Below are 27241 nucleotides of genomic sequence, written 5' to 3'. Positions count from 1 at the left end.
TGCCAATGAATGGCAAGAACTGGTGAAACTCCTGTGATAGCTTGAGGTATGGCCCTCAGGCATCTGGTCAGCCCTTTCCATGGGTTATGATTCCCTCTGTGCAGTCTGTGAAAGGCAACACTTGCCTGGTGGACACATATGTTGCTATGAGGATCTATCATCTTGCAACCTACTGGCAGATGTGCAATAAACCCATACTGACCTTCTTTCTAAAAGCAAGCAGCAACCAAAGATTTAGTAAGATGCCATGGGCATAGAAGACATAAGAAAACAAGTTGATCCCTTGTGTAACTGTTCCTACCAGTGAGGATCTAATGCACCAGGGACAAATCTAAAAAGCCCTCAGAGGAGATTAACATAGGTTGTTTCACTTGGAACATATGAACTGTGCCTGAAAGTGATATAAGTCAAGGGAGAGAATGGAAAGATACCATCACCTGACAAAAAGATGCTTCGCAGTTAGCAAATAGAGGTGTAACCTTGTTAGCCTGGTTAGACACCACAAAGAAATTACAAAACCAGCTTTCAATACCAGCTTATTAACAGGACCCAGTGGTCTCAATCCCAGAAGGTAACAGAGCACTTTTTGCCTAAGGTGACTCTTTCAAGCTCAAACAAATAGCAAGGTAAAAAAGAAAAAAGTCCATATCATGGAGGGAAACAGTACATATGCAGCACTGGCCATATCTGCAAAGATTCAGCATAAGAGCATGATGAAATCAGATTTGCTTCTTTTTCTGGGGAAAGGGGGGGGAAGGGGGCAAAGAAAAAGGGCAAAACGGGGGAAAGGAAAAGGGGAAAATGGGGGAAAGGAAAAGGGGGGAAAAAGGTACAGCCTGCCATTCACATATTTCATATCCTGCCAAAACCAACAGTATTCTCATTTGACTTCAATTTGGAAGAAAAGCTTGATTTACAGATACATATCCAGTCTTTTCAAATGTATCAAACAGCTTTGTGTGATGACAGGTGTTTTCATAAGGGTGACATGTATTTTCTCAGCAGTGTGAGAAGACTTAAATGTACACACAACAAAAACTAAATCAACTACTTAAGATATCATACAGCACATAGCATATTAAAAATTAATAAAAATATTTCTAGAATTATATTGTTCACCTACATTTCCCTTTAGAATCAGAATACTGGTTCTTCCATTAAGCCAGTTAATTTGCTGGTAGCGATCAACACATGATATATTTCTAAGTCTCCAAAATTTAATTTTCGGCTCATTTTCCAGCTGATGAACAAAAGGAAACTGCTCTTCCTGCATAATTAACTTAGCTTATACTCCTATCATGAACAGTCTATACAAGGCTATATCTGTACTATCTATATGACAGTCTCATCGTGACCTTACTATGCACGCAGGCAAAAAAAATAAATAATAAAAAAAAAAATCGCACTGCAGACTCGCAACAACTTCAGCAAAACTCACCTCTTACTAGAAGTTACCTAAGATCATCTCATTTTACCTACATATATCCTCTGTATTAAGCAACACTTTCAAAAGAAGTAGTAAAAGGAGAGCACAGTATTTTGAAGCTGAAGCTTTCCAATCATTTCAGTGGGTTTATATGAGCAAATCTGATCCCTTTGTGCAGTTTTTAAAATTTCACCACTGCAAGTATAACTTTTGGTTATCTCTTTATTAATTATTACTGGCAGAAGCTTATCTGCTTGACAGGAGAGAGAAGGAGCATTTAAAATCACCAGAGTACCATATTGCTTTACATCCCAAAAGGGGTGAGGGTGTCAAACTGGCACAGCTCACAGAAGTCAAAGTGGCAGGGATCTGATGCAGGCAGTATCCGTACAGACAGCATGCTAGGTTCCTTAGCTGCTCAGCTCTTTCACACTGTATGAATAGACTTTGAATGCATCAATTCTGGTACAAGCAGAGATTTTTTTTATTTTTTTGGAAAACATGCCATGGTATTAGGTTAGTAATTTAACCTTGTTGTCAATATAATAGTTATGGTATAATCCTTCACGTTATGAAAGTAATTGCCATAATCATAACGCACATTCAATTATTTCTTGTGCTACAGTGCAGCTGCTGTGGTTTCCCACTGGCCAACCTGCCATCCTATTGCTGAGGAGACAAGAAGGGGCAGAAAGCAGAACTCACAAAACACTACTCCAGCCCATCCCTCTCCCTGGCCTAATAGCAAATGACTCCCCATCCCAGTTAATAAAGAGCTCCTTGTCCCTCCATTATGCAGTGTAATCTTTAAAAGATTACATTCTCATTTGGGAATGAGCCAAGAGCCAGTGGGAAATTCTCTAGTAAATTGGACAGGGAGACAACAATATGAAGGGCAGCTGGATGGGAGTACATTTTTTTCAGGGCATTCCTATTCCTGGGGCCCTCCGGCATTGTTAGAAGTCCTGCAGTCTCGGCTCTTTTCACTGCTGTGTCGTCAGGATAATGTGATTCAAAAAGGGGATAGAGATTAGCTAGTTTGAAGATGGAATGTGAGGAAACAAATATTGAAAAGTAGTGCAAAAAGAAGGGAAAGCCCAATTATTTTTAAATTATTTTTAAATCTTACCACTTTACATAAAAACAAAAGAAGAGCACATTGTTTTAAAACACTGTATTAAGCGTATCAACTACAACAGTAAAATATGGGGTTTTTTTCTTCCTCAACTGTCATCAAGAAGGCAATTTGAGCACTCCACAACTAATAGCATGTTAAGTAGTATTTTGAAAGACATTTCCCTCACTGCTGATCTCCCCTTGCCTGCACCTTCCAACAGATGCATTTGCCCTGTGGAACCTACTTTCCACCCCATCCTACCTGTGATCCAGGATGGAGAAAACCAAAACAACACAGGGCAGGCATCCCTGTCCCATTTATCCCTGCACACAGAAGGATGCAAGCAAATGAGCAAGGTAACTAGAATTTTTGTATGCTTGTGGTTTGGGGTTTTTTTGGGTGGTTTTTTTTTGGTGGGGGTGTTGGTAAGTTTGTGGGTTTGTTTTGGTTTTGGGAGGGTTTCTAATTTTGGGGTTTTTTCCCCCTTCCACTTTTAATGTTCTTTAGAAATACTTTCTCAAGAAGTCACACAAATTTGTGTATTCAGAAGACTTGGTAGGTGCCTCATGTTTATCTGGTCAATAATGACATATATATACTATAATCTTAATACCACTTTCTGTTCGAAAGTATAGAAATCTCAGAGAAAAAAAATGAAAAAAGCTATAACAAATTAACTTTTTTTAAAGTAGCAGATCTTTTTTTTATTCCTCCAGAAAAAATAAGGTTTTAATCATAACATGAAATTCCAATCATTATTTCCTTTTATGTAACATAATTAAGTTATTTATTAGGAGAAAGTAAAAGAATAGTTGTCACAGTAGGGTATCACAAAGACTGTTTTTATCCTTAAATTGCTGTTCAACCAACTACAACTTTTTTACCTGCAGGACTCAAGTAACAACAGTTACCTATAGTCCATGGGAGGCAGCAGTTAAAATACATTAAAACAGAGGATTGTTTGCAATTTAAAATCCTAGTGTTGAGAAGTCCTGATTCAGCAAACTATCTCTATTCAGCAAATCCCTACACACATGCTTGAAGTTAACCACATGTTTAAGAGCTATTGAAGTACACAGACTTTGGCCCCATTTCAGAAAAATCAGTTATATACACATTTAACTGGCTGAGATGGATGAAGCAAAGAAAAGATATTGGGATAAAAGAACTGTACCTGAAAAAGATTCCAGCCAAACAATAATCCACAAAATAAGAACTTATGTGCAGAGGTGTAATACACTTAATAGCTTTCCTGGTGTTCCTGAAACATATATGTTGGCATTTATACTTGCATGAGTTTACTGTATTAGAAAAAAAAATAGCATAAAAGGGAGAGAACTACGGTAACTATTTGTCATTAGAGAAACAGGCCTTACATAGATCTATACATCCCAAGGAACATACACATAGATCTCAGAGATAAGACAGAAGTGTGATGAGAGAAATAATATTTTATAAAGACCACTGAAAGCAGAAGCAACAGCATCCAGGTTGACTCTCCCTTCCTCTTTTTCAGGGAAAAACTATTCTAATACCCAACATGAACTGGGCATCTCCATCTCTCCTCTTCTCTCGTATAGCCACATCCCTCAATACCTCAATTCAACATTAAGCAGAGAAATTAACTCAGTTTCCCTGGAACAAAGTGGGGGTTTGTTGGGGGGTTTTTTTGTTTTGTTTTGGGTTTTTTTTTTGAGGAGGGCAGGGAGGAAGAGAAAAGGGAATTATACTTTTCACACTCCTCTATCTGTGCTCATCCAATTCTGCTAACAAGTACACCACAGGAATATTTTAATACCCTAATTATCAGAAAACAAAGAACTGCTTTTTAAATGTATGCTTTGTATGAGTTCTGTTCTTTCTTTCTTTCTTTCATCTCTTTCCTTTGTACAGCCTCATGGTACCCCTCAGCTTTCTCCATGTCTGATTAGCGTTGCTTTGCTTCTTCTTCCATATGAATGTTCCTTTCCATTTTCCTCATCAAGTCTGACCTGGGATAGGAATAAGCCCTTTATATAAGTAAAAGTGAAAAGTACTTCTCTTCCTTTCACTCCTTTCTTCCCTGCATCCGCCCATACTTTCCCATCATCTCCTTCTCTCCCCTCTATCCCATACAGTATTCAGACACTAAGGAGGACTCCTCCAACACAAAGAAGGAGGGACTGGCAACATATCTTATTTTTCTTTCTCCCTTGATAAGGAAGGAAAAAGTAGTACTGGGGTAAAGAAAAACTACCAGATAGAAGCACACACAATCCGCAGATGGGGCAGCTTTCACCTTTTCTTCCAGATGCCACTACTGCACCATTTCTTACCGAGAGTGGTGAAGCCAAACGCCAGCTCCCTTTCTGTGACTACTTTGAATTTCCCTGTATCCTGATAAGTACACAAAGAGGGAGACAATACCACCCCCACCTCAGGTGAGGGAGGAAGAGCAAATCTTTCTTAATGTAGAAGAGGAAGCCACACAAACACACATACTTCAATCTCTGTTCAGAAGGAGGTGCAACCTACTCGCCTAACAACTGCAGTGCTTTTAGCTAATTGAAAGGTGCTACGGCATGGAAGTCAAGAACCTCCATCATCACACGTTACACTTAAAAGGTGCACAGATGAGAGTTTAACATTATGCCTTATTGTTTTTAAATGCAGTTTCTTTTGCAGATGTCTTATTTAGAAAGGGAATTTCTAATCTTTAATAAGAAATACTCTAGCAAGCTATAACTAATGAAAAGGTCTTACGTGACAAGCTAACAGATTTCCCTAAACATTACATTGTACGTTTTCACTGAGACTCACAGAAGAATCAGCAAGACCTTCTGAAAACAAATTTCCAAACAAAATCTAGGATAAAATCAAAAGAGACAGTAGTCATTTTCTGGAATTCCAAAGAAAGAAAAAAGGAAAAAAAAAAAAAAAACAACCAACCCACATTCCTCCAGGCTCACAACAATTTTCCTATCCCCATTAAGCATATTTTTCCATCATGAAGATTTCTCTTAATAACAGTATGCTACAAATGATCATTAGGCAAGAAAAACGGGTCAGGGCAGGGATAACAAAGATGAAAAGAAAACTGCTGAGAGTTCACCTCTGCCGTTTATTTTGAGGCACGCTTAAGATTCAAATAGGACTATTCTAATTGTATTCAAAGATTTAGTTCTCTAAAGAACATAAACAAAACTAGCAAGGGCCATCAGCCAGAATAAAGCTTTCCTCATAATCATAGAGTAAGGTCAGCTTTTGTTTGTTCTTTTATGTGATAATCTCAGCTCCTCTATGTTGATCTTTTAATTAAAAAAAAAAAAAAAAAAAAAAACAAAAGCAAAAATAAAGTTTCTTAAGACTAATGGCCTGTTTCTGCAGGGGCAACTTTTTTAGCACACTCACATATTTTCTAGGTTTTTTGGGCTGTGCTTTCCTTATCAAGTATTTTGAAGCATTTACACCTAATCTAGGTTAGCATGCTCTGGTTAGCAGCTTGTATCCATTGAAAGACGAGGCAATAATCCATCTAGGTTGAGGGCATTTTCATAGAACTGATGCAGAGCTGTGTCAATTTTAATGTCATGCTACAGAGAGTGCATGCAGCATTCTCCACTTTAGAGGATTAAAAGTGACCTCTCTTACCAAAATCAATAAGGGCAGCTTGCTGTGACTAATAGGTTGTAGAAATTCAAAAGAGACGGTTTGTAACACTGAGTTCGTTCTCCCGGTGTCTCTCCCCACCCAGCCCCAGGCTGCTGGCAGAGCTGCACTTTGACATGTACATTCACATGGCGAACGGATGTCTGTTCCCTTCCCAGGGACCAGACTGAGCCACACACAGTTTACTCACATTTCAGGGAAGAAAGAAAGCTGGTATTTATTTGATAAGAGTGGACTTGGCAACTTCTGTAGAGAAGCATGTGAGAGAGAAACTAGAATAAGGAAACAGTTAAAATGTACTCTTTTTTTTTCCTCCCCAGTATGGTTTTTAGAAGCCCCTATTTTTACATATTATCGGGACATCAACGAGTATCCAGATACTTCACATCACTTCATGACTACAGGGGTTTTTTTGTAGTCTCCAAGTAAAGGTTTTTCTCCCTTCAGATCTTTGTGTAGTTGTAATAGGCTAAAAATTTAAATTCCATTAAAGTCAATACAACTGTTCCAGAGACGTATGAGGCTATACATCCAACTGTAGCATTCATTAACTGCCATGGCACGTGCTCAGTTGTTCTGGCTTCTTTCTCTTCTCCACTATTCCTTTTGTTACTCTAAAGTACTTTAGATTTAACAGTCAAATTTGGAGGCTTTTAGAAATACAGTAATTTCATACAGTACTGGAAACAGGTCATGCAACAGAGTGCACACCCTTACTCTCCTGGATGTCTCTAATTTCCAATTTATTTTGCTTGAGGTACAAATTAAAAATCCTTACCCACAGTTCATAGCTCATGGACATTTTCTCCACATAACAATCACCATCATTGTCTTTATGCCAAAAACACGAGACTTGCCTTTAGGGAGCAAGGAAGAAAAGGGGCTGAAGTGGTGGGAGGAACCCAACTGTAAAGGTTTAGGAGTCCCTACAGAGGTTTATAAATAGACTGCCATGTGCAAAACGTGAAAGAAACCCAGTCAGCACAAGAGCTGTTGCTGTTTTGAAATCTTCTAACCAGGTCCATTTAGGCAGTAGACAGAGTTATAAACAAACAATAAATCAAGAAATTATTAGTATTTGAATTCTGGCAAGATAATAAAATGTGTAGGGGTATAATCAGCAAATAATAGAAAAGATCTGCAAGCAAACCCACCAATTAATGATAAATAGGACTTGGCATGGAATAACTTCACCAATGTGGATCTCATTAGATGGCTGTGGAACCTGTTCCCGCAGCAGCCCTCTCCGAGCGAGGGAAAGGTGAGGTAACAGAAATGTCAGCGCACCCATCCCCTCGCAGCTCTCAGGCTCCAGAATTGTAACCACCTGGGCCAAAATGACAACCTTATGCTGTGGGAAGGCCATGCTGTGGTCTTCCAGTCTTTAACCGATAGGTTTCCTCATCTCAGCTTTGGACCTTTGCTCTGCAATTCCACCTCAACAAGCGTGACTGAAAACACACAGCTTCACTCCCTCTTGAGAGCGAGAATCCCTCTCTCCTCTGTTCACCTTGCTTTATTAACAATGCTTCTTAAAGTGGGAAATGCCCCCAAGCAAGCGATATCACTTAAACAGATAAATAGTTCGCACACCAGGCAGGGGGAAGGGTGAGGGGGAAGAGACCCTGCCTTATTAGACTAGGAACAGATATACCATATTAATACAAAGAATCAGCATATGGTTCTAATAGGTTTTCTTAAAATGATATATCAGCTGTGATTAAGCCCTTGACCAGCATGTCTATCTTCATAAATAAAGTAAAAGTGCACCTTGCTCTGAAATATATCAGCAGTATCTTATTACCTACCCGACCACATCAGCTGCAGTCCACTCTGGGGAGCAAAAAGCTTGTGTTTAATAGCTCAGTGTATGCTCTTAAAGAGATTGCCAAGATTTAGGGGCTTTACCTAGGACATAGACTTATAAAAATGCCACTACAGGGAAGGTTTATCCTTTTATCATGTGCCATCCAGGCCACGCTGCTGAAATCTGAACTGGTAACAAGAAAACTGTGCCACTAAAAACATTCATAGGAAGACCAAAGCAAAATGCACAACTATGCCATGTTGTTGTGAAAGAAATGTCAGAATGAAATCAGGCAGGCCTCCTTTTTTTGAGGGTAGCCAAAATATACAAAACACAACAAAAACCAAAACATTACAAGAGGGTGACTCAACTTCTTTGGGATAGAGACAATAAGAAGCAGAAGGAAAGTGGACTGTCCTGACTGAGCTCTGCAGGATGATTCATGAGCTGGAATTCAGAAGAACATGGAAGGACTATAGTTAAGGAGGTTTAGCTCAATCAAAAACGTATGCCCTCAAGAATTGCCTTTCTGCATAATATAGGCACTTACTGCTGGAAAAACATTCAGGTCTTCTCTCAGAGTGTGAGGATCTAAATCTATAAATCCATTCAAACACAGTCCATTGCTACAAAAGAAGGTAAGACAGACCTGCCTGCCAGCAGAAGATAAGATGTTGTAAAAGCAGCAATGAGCCTAAGTTAAAGCCTCTTCCTCTGAATATTTTTGCAAGGTTATACTATGAACTCTGTTGTCTTGACAGCTTTTCTGCACTGTTACACAGAAAGTTGCCCTTTTGTAAGACAGTTCAGTGTGGTAATTAAGTGCCTGGACATTGATACACACTTGAAACAGGACTCAAAGTCAGCAGACTGTAGTGCCAACTGCAGAACTGTCATATACAACATAACATACCACCCCATGTCTACCATGAAAGTTCCACAAGTTAAGAAAAGCAGTTAAAATACAGCAAGCCTACTCATCTGGAAAGAGAAGGAGAGTATTCTTCCTGTCTTTAGCAACACTGAACAACAGCTGATAAATCTTTAACACACATGGTTTGTGGGATGCCCTATGCTGAGACCAAGGAGATATGGAATCAATCCGAGGCTCTGCCACAGACTTCCTGTGCAATTTTTAGCACGTCACTTGAGCCCAGATCCTTTCTGGTAGCTCACTGATTCACTCCTGCTTTATTTCAGTGAGAGTAAGGCACCAAAATGCCTTTGAAGATGTCTATCAATCTTTTGGGTCCACACTGCTAAAGATATTGAGGAACCAAAAGAGACAGAAAGCCACTTGCTTGGCAGAACGGTGGAGAGGACCCAGCTCCCCTGCAATTCTCACTCCACATCTGCAATTCCTTCAAGAGCTTGGTGTCACACTATGAAGGAGGTTTGGAAAACATCATCTTCTGAAATTTGTTTTTCCTTAGAAAATAAGAGACAAAGCACTCTCCATAGGAATGCTGCAGAAGTTAATTATTAAGAAAAAGGAGGTTTTATAAACCAATAGTGAGCCCATAAAGCAGATCAATAACCTGATGTAATCAATGCATATGAAAACTCAGAATAATGCATTGGAAAAATTCTGATACAGTGTTATAATGTATCTTTACAGTACCTTAAAGCATCACCCAGAAGAAATGCTATGCTGGGAGGATGCTCACATCTTCACATGTACAGATGTTATATTTAGAGCATAGGAACTCTTATAATGAAATCTTTGAACCTGGGGTGGTATTTTGAACTTTGAACTTCGGGGTTTTGAGGTATCACCTTGTCAACAGCTTAACTGATTGATAAAGTAACAGCTTGAAGTTATTACAATACCTACAACAACGGTATCCTGGCCTTTAAGCACGACATTAACATAAATCATTCCTAGTCTTATTCTTCATCTGCTATAACATGACCACCATATAAAATAATCTCAGTGGGAGAGTAAGTCATCAGAGGGACCTTTGACTTGAAAAATATGGACATTCTTACACAAAGTTTAGACAAATGCAAAGAGAATATATATGTGTGTATTTATTATTACATAATTAAAAAAAATAGTAAGCATTTAAACATACATCTTTGCTTTCTTCTTCTGTATAGACTGTCAGTCAATGAGTCAAAAGCACTCCAGATCAGGCTTATATGTTTATTGGTTTGTATTACTTCACGAGTGAAAATCAGCTGTCCCAGAGTACTTGCCTCTGAAATATCTACCAGCACACTATTTTTCTCAATGACCCGACTGGGGCTTCAGGGCACTCACAAGGGAAAACCACAGCTAACGTGATTGCTGCAGAAGCAGGGCACACACTCAGAAGTCACAGTTTGTGCCCAGAAGAAATGCCTGTTGGGCATTCTCATTCCATCAAATTTACGGTCACTGATTTGGTATTTACTTTTTATCTCCTTGTTGCAATGTAAGAGGTTTCATTTTAAAACATACTTATATCAAGCAAAACCCATCATGTTTTTTTTCTGCATGCTTTTCAGAAGACAGAGGGGAAAACCTGTGGGCCATGTATACATTGCATAAAACTTAAACAAGGTGTGGAAACAAAGTTGAATTTGTCACCAAACTACACCTGCTCAAGAGACAGATTCCATCATTTCCAGTTTGCCTTGAATTAGATCATTTTCCCCATACTCACAGGCTACAGCACAGAGCTATGACATTCAGAAAATATTTGCAAGAATTCTCCTCTGAAGATCAGAGAGTCCCTGAGCTCAGTATGAAATGGTGAGGTGGTATAAGCTAGACAAGTGCATTTTATCTACCTTCTTATGCTGATACACAGAAATACATACAAGGTAGAAAGAGAACTTAGAAGGTACAAACCAAATTTATGCTTTTCAAATATACATCAGCCTGTAGCATCATCCCTTGCTTAACACAACTAAACAAGACCTTCAGGCTTTTTAATCATTCTGTAGACTTAACTTATTCAGCCACCAAATACTCTGTATCCATTTTTATTCTTTTTCTTTACTGGACTACCTCAATTTACTGATGCTTTTCTAGCAGTGAGGTGCCTGCAGTGGGATAGTACACTTAGAACAGGAATATTAAGCCATGTAGAGGACCAGCTGGCCATGAGCTTCCTGAACTGACACTGAACAACCCACATTAAAACCAAGCTGTAGTTGAGAATAGCTGTTTCCCTGCCTCATTTGCATACTTCACATACTATCTTGCAGCATTGAACACTGGTTAGAAGATTTCAAACTTGCAGGATAAGCCCTAGGAAGTGATGCATCCAGATTCTAGCATAAGCAGAACATAACTTTAAAAATGTCCCCATGTTTAAAATACTCAGCTCACTATTTCTAAATATTACTTGAAGTAGTACTCTAGTGTAGTACTCTACACGCTACTCTAAGCATATTCCTAGTCTTTCTCATTTCATGCAGGGACGTCAGGCTACATGCATTTTAATGCAGCAGGTACAATCAGGTCTTCAGAAACAGATCCCAACTTTTCCCATCTTTGACATTATTCTCTCAGACCCAGCCTCAACACTCAACCCAAGATGCGACAGCAGGACCTATCCAGTTATCCAGTAGTAACAAAGTTCATGTGTTTGCAAGTATAACCCATTACAAATGCTTTGGATACTTAACACTGAGCAGTGTAAACCTAAAACCTGCAGCTATTAGGCTAAAATGGTCATCTGATCTGCCAGCACTACCTGCCTTGCTGACCTGCATTGCAAAAAAAACCCAAAAAAACAAAAACAAAGAAACAAACAAAAAAAAAACCTGTGCACTCAGCACTTCAGAACTAATTTGGAATGCCACCAGTCCACATAACCAGCTTAATCAAAACAAATTCTCAAAGATTATCCATGGACTCCCATTCAGAAGACAGAGAGAAAAAAAGAAAAAAGCAGCTAATTGAACTTTATTCTTTGAGTTTTCAAATGATGACTCACAAGGAGAAAAACAAAACAAAACAAAAAAACCCCAAAGCTGTTTTCTCTTACAAGATTTCAGTGTCAAACTGTGTGCTAAGCCACAGTGATATACTAAAATTAATAAAACTATTTCTTTCAGAGTCCAGAGAAATTAATGCAAGCAAAAATATTTTTATAAAACTTTTCTGAGTTATAAGATTTCCATGCAGCTATTCTTAGTCTCCAAGTGTTGGTAGGTCCATTAGGACAAGTCTACATAGCACTCATATTTTAGGGACAGGCTGGTAGAAGCATTTTGTTAGCAATAGCTTCAGCCTGAGGAGCCCCTTTCTGTCATGGCCTTTGTTTCTTTCGTTTGTGTAAAGCCCTACCAGGTCCTGCTTCAGATTCCTATCTGACAGTCAGTTGGTAATGTAAGAATGAACATACAGCAGACTAATTGGAAACACAGAGCAAATGTTACAGGTTAGCTAGCTAGTGAGACTTTTGCCTTTTTTTTTTTCCATCCCCTCTTTTTTTAATTATTTCCCTCCCCTCTATCACTCATTTGCTCCCTGGAGATCACCAATGGCAGCTGCAAGGAGTGATAGGAGGAGAGCAGAATAAGACTTCCAGGGACCGTCAAACAACTGAAAATATCAGGTAACCTGATGACCTTGTCTAGGTTTTAATCAGATTGTGCCACTACCCCTTGTAAGCTGAAATGGACTGCAACATCAAGTATTGCAGACTGTGGGTAACTGCACAGAAGTCCACATCAGCATATTTCTCCTGTGAAAAAATAACATGCAGAAAGAACCGCTGAGGAATCCTTTAATTCACAAAGAAGTAGGAATGTACAAAAATGTTCTCCTTGATTCTGTCTGAGACTCCCCTCTGCAGTACATAAGACACAGTTTTAGCAAGTTAAAACTAAAATTAGACACTTTTATCTCATTATGTGGCTGCTTCCTAACATTTGTTCTGTGCACAAAGCTCTGTGAGGGTCAGTCTGGGCTATTTTCCTGATCCTTGACCAAAACTCAGACTCTCTCGCACTTGCACACTCTTTTTCCTTGCTCAGCATATCATGCCACAGCCCCTCTCCTCTATCTGTGCCAGTTTCTTTCCTTATGAGCCACAAATAAAACATCTCTAGGCTCCCTTCTCCATAAGCCAAAACCAAACCACTCCTGGACTCCATTCCCATCTTCTTTCTACAAGCCTCGTCTCCCGTTCTGCACCTCAGCAATCAGCTTTACGTCTTTTTATCAGCTCTCTTAGGCCTTTACTTTGCAGACCTCAAGATCTCTAAATGCTGCTGCCTCCAGGTTTCATGAGCCCCAGCAGCACACGTGTGCCTCGCATGTATGAATTTTGAGTTGGACAACAATCACTGACAGGCAAAGCCAACGACACAATACATAAGAAAGACTGCCTATAGAAGAAGTCTTTGCAATTGGAGGCACAGACACTCTGAAAGGCAAAATAATGCTGAGGCGAGCTAAGAAGTGCCCTCTGGCTTTAGCACCATAGGTGCTTCGTGGCTGTCTTTTCCTACTTTAGTCTATGGTCCCAGTTAATGTTCAAATTAGGTAAATAGAGATTACCATGAGAACTAAGCCAAATAACAGAGTGTTCAATAACAGGGGAACTCCTATGGCAGGAGACACATCACACAAGAATTTCCAAGGACTGCAGAAATGGAAGAGGAGAAAACAGAGGCACAAAAGGGAACATTAGAGAAGGGGAGGCATTGGGCAGGTTGTTGGAGGACTGTAAGGAGCAATATGCTCCTGTAGGAAGCCCCACATTACTCATGTGGTTTAGTTCTCAAAAGCAACCAGAACTTTGGATCTTATTCTAAAAGTTAAGACTTCATGCATTACCTCTTGCTGGCCTCAGTAGTGTATTAAGTTCTTTTACAACTCCTTGAAAATTTTAACAGCTCTTTAGGATCTCTCAAAACACTCCAACAACCTTTGGGCACAGAAGTACACTTAACTCCAGACAAAGTGCCCTATATAACTCAACCAAAACATAGAAATACTGAGACTAAAAGAATACTAATTAGAAATGGGATACATTATCTATGAGGTATTACAAGTTAAAGTTTTCCCCTTCAACATGAGTATTTTATGAGAAATACAGAAACACGATAAAGCTGGTAAAGACAACAAATAAATCCAGGGGCCCATCGTGTTGTGGAGAATAGAACAATTTTTAATTTTTTTATTATTTTTTTTTTTAGTAAATGCCCCTTCATAAGCCACATTTCCCTGTAACGTATTTGAGTAAGACTGCAATCCTCACTTCAAAGATGATACAATTTTCCCAAGCCTCTCCCTCAAGAGGTGTGTGGTTTGTGTTACTTAAAAGCAGAGACTTGGAATCAAACCCTGGCAAACACAGTTACACACTTCTGGAAATTTAATGCTTTTTTTTCTTGGTTTGGGGTTTTTATTACTGTCAACTGTTTCAGTATTTTAAAAGACATGTCACAACTTACAGTGCCACCTAGTTTCTAACCAAAAGGTTACTACCAGGTAGTAGAGCTCAGTCTGCTTTCACACAGTGTCCTTGAACGTTTCAAGGGATGAAAAGGGGATGAAGGGCTCAGTGTGCTCACACTCACCCTTTTGTTGTTTTCTTCTTCTTGTGCCTTTCTAAATTCGTGCTCTAGGGAGCAATCGATGTCGTTGAAGAGGCCCACTTCCTCACAGTTCTTCAGAAACCGTGTTGGTGTAGGAGTCTGATCTAAGAATATGACAAGAAATTATCATTAGTATTTAATATTGAAAGGAGAGGGAAAGAATTAAATAGTCTGCCAGGACAGGAGAAGTTCTAGCTAACCTCTCCATGCCTTCCTGTTCTCACCACACCATCATTAAAAACAAACCACACAGCACTGAATTTCAACACTATGGACTGCAGGCAGGCAGTGCTTGCCAACAGTGTCCAAGACAGGCAGCAATCATCATAAAACCAAAAAGACAAGAGGCGAGGTTTTCACAAGAGCACATAACACAAGTGCATATCCTTAACCTGTGCATATGGCCATCATAACTGTCTATAAACCCCCAATAAAAGTTGCATGCAAAACAACACATCGTGCATATGATAACACGCATTTACACCACGGCATGCAAGTAACTGCTGCAGATATGCGCTACTGAACATCTTCAAGTGCTTGAAAATCACCTCAGACATACACAAACTTTGCAAAACACATGAAGCATAGCAAGAAGTTGTTCTGCTTCTAAATTTTTGAAGGAGCGAAACGACATTTAGAAAAGCTGTGAAATGTTAAACTTTGACCACAAAGAAGCGTCCTTATGTGTTTTATACCTAAAAGTGTTGATAATACATATAAAACACAAGATTTTGAGTCAAAAGATTTTTAATGCATGCCTTCATCTCTAGGAATTTTTTGGCCTCTCAGAAATAATCTGGGGAAAGACAGGATTCTCTCTAATGCCACAGGCAGCATGGACTCAAGAAGATACAAGGTTGTCAGCTGCCTTTTCAAAAACCTGGAAGACAGATGGGATAAACTGCCCTGTGGACTGTAGTTTCAGTGATGACCTTGGCTAGTCTTTCTTCAGGAAGTGAAAAACCAAGTCCAAACTTGGGAACCAAGCTCAGCTCTGAAGCACTTCCATTCATTCTGAGGTGAGTTCTTAACTGTTCCACTTCAGCTTCCCCATCTTCTCCTCAATATTACAACACAGAGCTATATTAGCAACAGTGGGGTAGAATCCATACAGTCCTATCAGCTGTACACGTATTAAAAGAAAAAAAAAAAAAAATTCTCTCTTGGCATGTTAGTGTCTTCTTCCCAAGCCCCCATTCCAGCTCAAGCTGCTTTGTAGTACCTGATTTTATGGCAAGTTTGGACTGACTCTTCAAAAATAATCTTCTGCATAGTCATTGACAACTGTCCTATTGTTTGAAATTCATTCTTTAAAGAATGAAAACTGTCATACTAATCCCAGTTACCCATATTGGGGCAATTTTGACCTCATAAAAAAGCTTCCCACTTCAATGAGTTCTGGAAGAAAAATTTGGTTTCTTGCACCTAGCTAAGCTGGGTCAAGTTTTAATATTTCCCCCTTACAGGGAACAGTCACCAGACACAATGAACTCTACATGATCAGGATAGAAACACACAGCCACCCCTAAACAAAAGGCAGCATAAAAATAATTCATACAAAAGCAAATGCAGTTTCCACTTGGAAACTAAGGGGGAGGATCAGCTTCTTTCATTATAAAACCAACTGAGGCAAATTTCCACCTCTGTCAGGTGTGGTCCTACAGCTTTACCTTCTCAAGTAATTTAAGGGCAAACACGTTCACTTGCATTTATATTTCTTATGGAACATATGGACGTAACACAAAAAGTAAGTTCTTAATGTTAAAATGCTGCTTTATTTCTTTTGGCTTGAGCATCGTACTTCCAAGCTTAAAGGAAACAAAACTCAAGTGTTTGGGAATGCACACATATTTATCTATTGGTTTTCACAGCTAACTACTGTATTACCAGAGTCAGAAACATAAGACTTTCCAAAAATCTTGCAAGAACTCAGCACAAGGAGCCGAGTCAATGAGGTGCTGACATTGATGGGAGCTGAGGACACTCAGCACTTTACAGGTCCATATCCTAAGTAAGTAGTGCCAAACTAATCTCCAGGGTAGCCTCACTGAACTCAGTAGATTTACACCAGTAAACCTCAGTAGATTTACTCCGTTGTCTTTGGCCCTTGGACTGGAATTTATATCAGAAGTTAACTGCACTAAAAAGCAGGAGAAATAGATTTTACTTCCAAAAAGGATTAAATATCACTTTAGTGAACAACATGATCGCCTTGAAGAAAAACAAAGATAATAACTGCCAATGTTTTTATTTTCAGAAGTTGTATATCCATATCAAATAAGCAAAGTATCGGTTTTATGATCCTGGATTTTTTAAGAGTTGTTTCAGCCCAGAATTTGGAGGGTAGGGCAGAAGACAATACACTGACATAGATAAGGTCTTGTTATTTTTCATTGAGGTACACAGCTGATCCAGGAATCAGGCACTACTACAACAGGCTACATCAGGTCAGAGGCAACTTAATGGGTAACAAGGTTGTGATCAGGCAAGTGCAGCTTAAGTTCCTCATCTTTTGAGCACCTATTCCATGAATGTTAGATAGAAAAAAAAAAAATCAAAAAAACCCCAAACCAAAACCCTACCTCTCAGCGAAGTAAATCCATTTAACAGTGAAAACAAGCAACCCAGAGCAAGAATGTGTCTTCAAATGCACAAAGGCCTCATCGGCTTTTCTCTGCACAAGCTCAAAGTGTATCTTCTGCACCACAAGCAGTCTGAGATAATCACATGTTGTCTTGCCTACAGTTGATCTTTCCAATTAACTACTTGATTACATTAAGCACCAAAGCTGATACTACTTATGCCACCTACATATTGACAAGGTGATCTTAAATAAATACCTCAGTCTCCCCATACAGTTACTGCAGTTTCTATGATCCAGGAATGGGACTGTCAAGAATTCAGAACAAAGTTTTGTTAAAACAGACAGTCCCCTTTTCCTCCCCATCAAGAGCAGGGAACAGGGAACACCACCAATCACCCAGCCTGAACTCCATCCACAGACCTTCTGGAAGCAAGTCCAGTCAGATGTAAACCAAGAGCTGCCTTTCTACCTTATACTTCAACATTCATAGAAACCATAAGTCCATGAAACCACTGTGTTTGTATGAGAGCAGAACTGATAAAGATCCAGACTTTAAAACATTGAGACTTTACATAGTGTAGTAATTACACTGCACATGCACTGCACCCACTGGTTTCAGGACTTTAGGGCTACCAAGTCCAGTGGGCTTGCTTTGCTTCTGAGGTGACCAACTATTTTGCCCCCGCAAAACACTAGTTCTCTCTCAGGAGCTGGGCAAACTAGTAGAAAACATTAGTCTCAACACCACAGTAATCCTTTTACCTAAAAAAGGCAAGCTCTTGTGTTTTAATTGGGAACAATATCACAAAGGAGAACCTAGCATGAGTTACACATTCAGGTCTCCTAGAATTAATAAAATATTCCTAATTCTCAGCACTTAAAAATGCATTAATAGTTCCAACAGCTTGTGCCTGACCTCACTGTTCCTTGTTGGCACAAACAAACCTTCTGTTGCTATCACCAGCTCCCACAACTATTGCAGACTCACTGAGAACAGGGCTCTGATTTGTTGTACTTCTGCAACCGGATGTGCCAGACCCATCTGGACCAAAACTCAGACAGAGCTATTACCACTCTCAGCATTCCTCCTGAGGACGCACGTTACTGATGGAAGCTGTCAGCATGCATGCTGTTAGTCACACAACCCAGGACTCTAATGGCCCAAGCTGCATTTTGAACTGCGCAGCTTGGGATACAAATCTGTCTGGGTTAACCCGAGGTGTTTGGCTATTACACTGACCAGCCATCCCAACCCACTCCCATTGTTCCCAATGGCTACCAGACATAGTTTACTATGCTTTGAGGCATCTACTTCTAGCCAACTGCCACTTCCCAGGTGAACCTGTGTCATCTGACAAATACTTAGGAAGTTATTTCTACCTCACCTTCACCACCGGGTTGAACACAGAACCTGTCAAGCTTCAAACAAGGCAATAAATAATTTTGTTCAGTTTATTACTCAGGTGAACAATCAGACTTTCTGATGACACAGCCATGACCAGAAAGGCTGCAAGAAACATTACGTTTAAATAAACCCCAAAAATGTAAGTGGACAACATAAAAACCTCAGAGCAAGATCAAATGGTCTCACATGTGCAGATCCCAAATAAACCTACTGTACCTTACAGGAGAAGATTTCAGAAGCACTCAGCAATCAGATTCTGACCAGAATCTGATACACTGGATATATTTTTGCTGCTGACTATTTTGAAAACCTGTCCTCAGTGACTGAAGTGATACCTGATTTTCCAGACTAGTTGAAAAATATATGCGAAAATACAATGGGAAATTTGAAGACTGCAGTAATGAGATCCCATTATATATTAATTATGTTTGGCTATACAAATTTTGTTGTTGTTGTTTGGGTTTTTTAATTAATGAAATAACAGTCCCAGGACACTCAGTCTCAATATATTGCTTTAAAAACAACAGCCCAGGAAATGCCACATTAGCTTTCTGTATAGAGAGAGTTTATTTGAATGTATTTTGTAAAACTAGCTTGGATCCTAGAGTTTCATCCCTCAAAGTGCAAATGAAAACTTTAAAGCATGATACCAGTTACAAAAAAAAAAAAAAAAAAAAAAGAAAAAAAAGAAAAAGAGAACCAAAGGACAGTTACACGAAACAAGCTTTCATTTTGAAAGGAAAAAAAAAATCTGATTCAGTATGAGATATCTAACAGCACAGCTCCAAAGTGTGTAACTTGACTCTCCATCCATCTTTAAAAAAAAAAAAACCAGTTTAGTCTGATGTGCAGTAATAACAGGCATTTGGCTTGTTCAGCTGCGGGCTCTGTTGAAGTTATGTACTTACCCATGTTATACTTTCACACAATGATAACAAAGTCAGAGTAATAGGGCTTGCACTGAAATTTGAAGGGCTGTCCATCAAGCAGCCACAAGGAAAGAGAAAAGAAAATGGAAGGAAAATGTCCTGAGAAATTCAAGAAGGTTTCTTCATTGATTTGACAGGTTACTTCCCAAGTGCGTTAAGAAACTCAAGGTCACGACACCTCAAGCAGGTGATGGAAGAGAAGGAAGAGGTGCACCCAGTCATACCTGGTGGAACTGCCCTCTCCCAGGGGCTCACAGATGAGGGCTCCTAAGAACTTTACTGCTTAAAGATTCATTGTTTAAAGTGTTGGCTGGACTTTCTGTGGGGGTACGCATACTGGGTACAACACATCTATAATCTCTTCTGGTCACTCAAAACTTGACCAATTGAAGTTTAAAAGACTTTTCATTTCATTATTTGGTAAAGCAAGGGGGGCAGAAGTGAACAAGAAATCAAACAAAATTATTTTTCTTTATATCAAATCATCTTTCACTCCACAAAATCCATGCCTAGATAAACCTCCCTGTGTAAACCACAAGGAGAAAAAAATTAAGCCAAGCAAGGATGCCCACGTTACCTCACTATCACAGGCATTACCTGGGAAAAGTAATACATTTGCACTACCTTTAGCACATACCCCTTTTCATCCAGAGGAGACTCTTTCTGTTTCCACAGTGCTCTCTACCACCAAAAATCTAGAGGATTTGATTTGAGTAAATAGAATCAGGAAGAAACAAGGTTTCTAAACATAATCCTGGCCTCTCCTGTATCTGCTAGAAGCACTTTCAGTAGGATGCCCTCCCCCTGCAATGATTGTAAGGTGTCACTCCTTCCCTTCCCAAATCTGATACCACAGGAACCTCAGTGTCTTCAGCTTCCAAAGTTCAGTTCCACATTGCTGTTAGTACTTAGCTGGAGGGAACAATCTGTCCCACGGACATTAATATTTTGGTGTTAAACCAACAAAAGCTTTGACACACAACAAACTAGAGTTTCAAAGCAATGCAATATTTAGTTAGCACAACAGCAGTAATGACATCTCTTTCAGTCAAACTAACAACAAAGTTTCCTGCAATGATGACTAGCATGCAAAACTTACACAAGATATTCTGTGTTATCTCAAACAGCTCTTTTTTGGCTAAGAAAGATAGAAATGGAAACTGTCAATGACTCTCTAGCCATACTCACAACAAAGCTTTCTAAAAAACAAAAAATACATACACAAAAAGGAACAAATAATATTACAGTCTTTTTTTTCTGTCTTTTTAAATTAATATCCAATTATCCAACAAAAGGATCAGTTGCACTTTCATGCAATGCCTTTAGCAAAATTTCCTTCCATTTACACAGTCAGAGACCATAAAGCTCTTTAGTATATTTACGTATCTGGAGTTTCTGAATTAGTTCAGGAGTCACTAGATTTAATAAGACTTGGTTTTCTTCAGCCAGCATCAAAAATCTAAGCAAATATAGTGGAGCTAGTTGTTAACCAGGAAGCTCCTGGCTAGACATATCTGATAAACCAGCATAGCACCAATAATCTCAATGAGGTCACAGAACCTCGTTTATTAATCACTGACCCCACCTACACAGCAACATATAACATAACTTTACCTCTCACTTACAAACTGGAATTTCAGACCTCAGCACAGATTTCACACAAGAAACGAGTTCCTACTTCCCAAGCCATATCTTGCTTAGTTTCTAAGATGTTGTACTGGTACAAGAACAACAGCCCCTCAGTTTTAGTGCCTACTTCCAGTAATAGTTTATAGAAGACATGCTTAATGTGTGTTAAATATTACTGATATTACACTGACCCCAAACCGGGTATCAGCTATCTCTGGAAACAAAGCAGATAATTCTAATGGCTACCTGAAAGTATACAGCCCATTATTTTGCATTACTTACTAACAATACTGATTGGATTCAAACACAACACATTAAAAGGTAGTATACAATATACTGGAAAAAAAGCATAAATTCTGACTTCTAGGCACCTTAATAAAAAGAGAAAAGAACTCCACCACACATTAACACCGCACCTGGCTTATTATAGGGCAATTGCTGCTGCTGCAATTCTTTGAACCTACTGATGACAGAAACAATTTAAAAAAAAAATTTCAAATAAGCAAAATGCAAAAAACAAGAAGGAAGACATTAAGACAAATATCTAAGAGAAAAGCCTGCCTCTTTTCCCCATATATCATTAATTTTTCATTATGAAATCTAAGAATAAAACATCTTAAACTTTAAGGTATTTGGATTTCCCCAGGGTTTAGGTGGGTAATGAAACAACTATTTTTCAATGTCTCCCTGCAGAAAGCAGATGATCTATGACGCTTCCAAACTAAGGATTGCAAAATGCCAAACAAATCTACCAAATGAACACAAAAAGAAAAATCATACACAGCAGAACCAGGTTGCCAGACCATTACAGTCAGGCACATTTGCTGCAATCTTTGAGAACATGTGCAGCTTTTTACTCTTTCATTACTATAGAGGATCACCATCCACAAAGCGCAAAGAATATATCCCTCAGAAGCACTCTTGGAGACTTTCTGGACACAAAATTCTGTATTTCAATTTACTTAGTTGGCTAACTGGAGGCCAAGGGGCCCCGCTGCTGATGGTAGTGGTGGAAGCCAGTCAGAGCATTTTGCTTGGTAAAGCAACCCACTGGAAGGAGCAGGACAGCTGTCTCATAGAAGTTACCAAACATAAATGGAGCTACTCTACTCACAGGACTCCTGATGACAGGATATACTCCTTAGAAACTGCCCTCAAGCAAAAGTCTTGCCTAACAGAAGGTTCTAACAAAAGCCAGCACTTTCACGGGGTGAATGTGCCCACAGTCCAATGTCTTCCAGCAGTTTCACTGCCAGAGGACACGGCCAAGTGCAAGAGCAGTGTTTTCTCACTCATGCTTGCAAACACAGAATTCTGTGAGCACAGCTGGCATGAAGGCACTTTACAAGCCCTACTCTTCAATGTGTTGTGTACTGTTCCTTTCTAAACTTAGTCCACTATGCTATTTTCAAGTGTAAGAGGAAAATAAATTCTATTTGAGACAAGGTCTGTCTGATTTCTCACTGGTGCCTAATGTCTCAACAACAACAACAAAAAGCCTAAAACAAATACATGCAAGCAATTGCTGTGCAATCATGATTTTCATGAAAATGGAAACAGTTTATCCATAAAAGAGTTCGCCTGTTGGAGACCCTTTAATCATCATATATTTTCAACTAAAATGGCACAATTTACCTTGAAGAAGCCATTTCAAAAGATACATACCAAACACTGGTTAACATCCACACATGTTTGCATCATAGGTTTTTTTCTACAATTACTCTGAAACTTGAAAAATCCTAGTGATATTAATCTTGATAATCCATTACTATAGCCCATGGAATATACAATAGGAGAGGAGAGATGTGGTAAGGTGAAGGCTAGCTTGACCTTACCCAGCACTCAGCGAATGCCAGCAAGCCAATGGTGCATGGTTACTCAGACACAAGTATGAAAAAAAAACCTACGTAAGAAACTAAAGGATGTAATTGCGCATAACACCAAATAACCGCTGTGCTTGGCAGGGGAAGTGCAGAGAGAGATGGTTACATCTAGGGGAAAAGACTACTGGATATTACCCACTGGCTTACCTTTCCAGTTATGGCTACTTAGGGTGGGCAGGTCAGCATACAATGTGGCCTGTTACAGTTGCTGACATGAGCCTGTCAAACTTAAATAGTGAGTCTTACAGGGACAGTACAAATGCTCTTCATTAACACGCTCACTGCTGGGCTCCCAGGTGACACGTGCTTACGTGCCTGTATTGCACTCACACGTTGACATGGGAGTCAGCAACAGAGCTGCCAGCGTGGCCGAAGTTCAACAATTTCTCTCTGTCTCGTGCCAAACCTGGGGGAAGGTGTAAGAATGGCAACTGCCTTTTTGCTCAAATATATGCATTCTAGCTTGTTCCATCTCTACTTGTCATTTAACTGGAGCTGGAGCTTTTTAACACCAGTCTTGGAGGTATTTTGCCAGTAGCTTTCCAGTACGAGTCATGCTTTCAACATCATCAGAATAGTTATCTTGACTCTTGAAATCGTGTCTTCTTACCTGATAACATATTATCTGTTTTTATTGAAGGAAACTTCAAAGTCATTTCATGTTTGTGCCTGTGAATCATCAGATGATCCTCTGTTGGAAAACGCTGTCAGGCAAACACGGTGGGGAGAGAGGAAGAGAGAGAGGAAAAAAAAAAAAAAAAAAGAATTTAATTCTCTAATAAACTTTTGGCATTGGACAGAATTTCAAAAATGAGAGAGATAAAGAAATGAAATGCATCCAGTTAGAAACATGTCCAAATGGCACGGGAAACAGAATATTTGAAAATACAAGTGAGAATGATAACAAATACCTGTACTCTACTTAGAAACATATTTGCTGCAGTGCTCTCTGGGGTTGCAAACAGAAAGATGTCATGAATTTGCTTGAAAAAGTTGCAGACCAAGTTTTGGATTCTAAGGGTCTCAGACACTCGCTCCAGCTCCTCACAAGTCACCACGTGCCTGAGGATCTGTGATAACTGCTGTTATGTATGCTCTTAGCCCACGGCAAATGCAAAGTAATGTGGTATATCTTAAATCATTTTACTGTATTTTTCTGCTTTTGTGTCTTTCTGCAACCTGTATCTGCTGAGCAGCAGCAAAAATAATAAATAAGCCATCCTTTTACTACCCAAAATATTCAGGCAAAACACATCTTTAATTTTGGAAAACTCTGATACTTCTACTTGACTCAGAGTGGCAATGCAATGGTGCTCAGTATATAATGACTACTTATGACCCTTTATGATACTAAATTAAATTGTTTTCCTTTTCAAGCAGAGGTGTGCTTTGTAATAAACTAATCAGTGTGCTAAGTTTATTTTACAGTCTGATAGCAGACTTCTACAACAAATAGCTTCTTTTGAAGCAGACAAAGAAGAGACAAGCTGGAATAAATGTTCAAGCACTTGCACACTTTGGGCTCTAAGAGCAGACTGGTTCTGTTACGTTTCCTTCACCAGAAGGTGCATACACAGACCTTCACTACAAACTACTGGAATAGTTTTAACAGGGTTATTTCAGGACTAGCAAAGGCCAAAAGTTGTATCACCATGGCTTCAGGAAAAAAAAATAAAATAAAAGCAGCTTTTTAAAGCAACAGGTACACAGGAGTCTGTAAAAAACTGGCAACAACAGAGTTAAAGTGGCCTAATGCTTTCAGCACAGTATATTCTTGGCTAAGTGACTTTGCTTGTGGCTATAGTATAAATAGTTGCAGTATGTCACACCTTCTGAGAATCTCTTTAAACCTACAGACAAAGCAGCATAAATAATCTGAATGAATTCTCTGGAAAAAAAAAATCCCAAAGACCTTTTCCTCTCTGTGAAACTTTGGTTCATTGCTTACTCATCTGGAAGAAATGCAGCACTAGAAATTTATGTTAAGAACAAAGGGAATATACGAAAGACCTTGTTCAATGAAATTGTGAGGTGGGAAAAAAACCCCACATTTTGTTCTCATGGAAATGGATTTTCCTTCATGGATACCACACTCTGTCTTCAGGGTGAAGTTGGCCAGCTTAAAGATGGCATGGGGCAATTGAGGAGAAGCTACTCCTCCAGCGCAGACTTCTCTTTTTTTGTAAGTCTACTTTTTTCCTTGTACAGAAAGTCACCTCTCTCAGCCCTCAATACACATCCACACTGGCTGATAGAGAAGGCAGTCCCTAGAGAGCTTAGCTGCATAGCAGTGCTATGCTACCCTTCTGTCAAGTTCTCATTTACAATAAACAAAGGTCATGTTTTGAAATGGGAAATTAAGTTTTCTTTAAGATGAAGTCACACTTACATTTCTTGTCTTTCCAAACTGTAACAGCATACAACCAAACCTGCTCTCTGAACGCCTATATGAGCTTGTTCAAAACAGCTTCCCTTCCATGGAAAAAATTAATTAATAGATTATATGAAAACACTCAAGCCCACTGATTTGAGTGGAAGTTAGTTTTAAGATTCAACAAAAAGGTAAATAAAACTTAACTATAAAATTCAGATACTTTTATTCTACGTCTGTGACAGAATGGTAATAGTTTAACTCTGCATGTGGAGATCTGAAGTGACAAATCCTTGATCCGAGGGACAATCCAAAAGATGCACTCTGACACCCATAGAAATGCTCCCACTTCAGGAAACAGCGAAGCTGCTCTCCCAGTTGTTAACCAGGCCTCAGGTTTCTCCCTTTCCTTATTTCAGCTTTTGACAAAATCAACATCTACACTCCAGTAATAGCCACCCATCGTTCCACCAGCAGAACCTAAAGGGTTGTAAAAATATTAGCCAGCTGAAAAGTCACAACATACAGTTAAAGCAGGGAAATATTACCCTCATTAAGAGAGGAGGACTCTGGGAAATGGGTAAGCTAAATCACTTAGATACATACAGAAAGCCTGTGGCAAAAGTCCAAAAGATGCCCTTGCCTGAAGATTTTACTCACAAACTCTTGTCACTAAACCAAATTAGAGCCAGAAGCATGACATGTGGAACTTCCTTCATCACTGCAAACTTCCCTCACCATTGCAAAATCATCAAAAAAACACATAAATCCCAATTCAAGGATTTTACCTCCTGAGATTTTGTCACTTCAGGTTTTTTTAAAATCATTAAACATCAAAACTTACAAGTCAGATTATACCCTCAGAGACATGTGGCAGATCACCAGTCAATAGGAATCCCAGATGTACATGCTGGGGCAGAATTTACCTACAGGCTGCATTTTCTATAGAGAATATTTAGTTGGAAGATGTCTCAAAGATTTACTTAAAGAAAAACGCTAATAAGATATCACTGTATTAATATTACAAAAAATATAAAACCAGGGGGGTTACCACATCCAATAGGAAGCATAATATATTCTATCATACATCTAAGCAGAAGACAGACAAGTGTGTCCTGCCTAGTGTTTCCTCTCTTGCTGGCAAAAAAGGAATTTGCAATACCTGGCTTGAAGCATTAGGCTTGGGGATGAGGGTAAGGCACAGAAGTAGCTTAAGAAGCACTTTTACTAACAGCACATTTGACAGGCTGTTGTATTTGCTCTAAATATCTTCTAATAATATCTTGTGGAATAAGGAGGGAATTGAGAGGGGGAGGGACTTAATAAAAATAAAATAAAAAATAACCAACACACATATTATTATTAGACACGTGTTAATATATCAGGAGGCATTATACAAGCCAGAGCTAGTGCTGAGGACTCAATATCACCGCTGACTCCACTCACCTGTGAGCAGCCTGGGGCACTGCAGACAAAAGGCCTCTCCTGCTCCAAGTTCATCTTTGATTCCTCATAAATCTACATGTTAAAAGGGGGAAGGGGAAAGAAAGGGAACCTATGAATATATACGTTCTAAACTTCACACATAAATGCAACATACAATTGTCACGGTTTGTGCTTTTATTTCAAACTCCCAAAACAGACCAGAACAAAGTTTTCATCCTTAGAGTACTAAATTTGCTAATATTCAGCAGGCTCCCTACAGTCTAAGTTATTATTACTCCTTCCTGAGCACATATTTACTTTGAAGGAAGAAAAAAAAAAAAAAAATTAAGCTTTCACAGCAGAAATCTGTCTCAGAAAAAAAGCATATGTTCAGTGTTGTTATTAGATAAGACCGTGTCTGCTCAGAAATATCTCGAATTAAGGGTTTTTACCTTTCCTTCTTCAGTTCCTGCT

The 27241-nt window shown here is 39.1% G+C and overlaps 1 protein-coding gene across 1 annotated transcript in view; it reads right to left on the bottom strand.

Moving 5' to 3' along the window:
• LOC104527995 (cyclic AMP-responsive element-binding protein 5) overlaps nucleotides 1-26854 on the bottom strand; it is a 41115-nt gene extending 14261 nt beyond the window's left edge. Inside the window, exons 1-3 of the mRNA XM_010171865.1 lie at nucleotides 26789-26854; nucleotides 23582-23675; nucleotides 14524-14645 (exon numbers count right to left, since the gene is read on the bottom strand). Of these exons, the coding sequence (XP_010170167.1) occupies nucleotides 14524-14645; nucleotides 23582-23675; nucleotides 26789-26842 (270 nt within the window). The 5' untranslated portion in view covers nucleotides 26843-26854. The remainder of the gene's footprint in view (nucleotides 1-14523; nucleotides 14646-23581; nucleotides 23676-26788) is intronic.
• Between the last annotated feature and the right edge of the window lie 387 nt (nucleotides 26855-27241).

The sequence above is a fragment of the Antrostomus carolinensis genome, unplaced genomic scaffold, assembly GCF_000700745.2.
Source record: "Antrostomus carolinensis isolate BGI_N321 unplaced genomic scaffold, ASM70074v2 scaffold34467, whole genome shotgun sequence".
In the NCBI taxonomy this organism is placed as follows: domain Eukaryota; kingdom Metazoa; phylum Chordata; class Aves; order Caprimulgiformes; family Caprimulgidae; genus Antrostomus; species Antrostomus carolinensis.
Note: the sequence above shows the minus strand (reverse complement) of the source record. Positions and strands in the feature narration are given on the sequence as shown.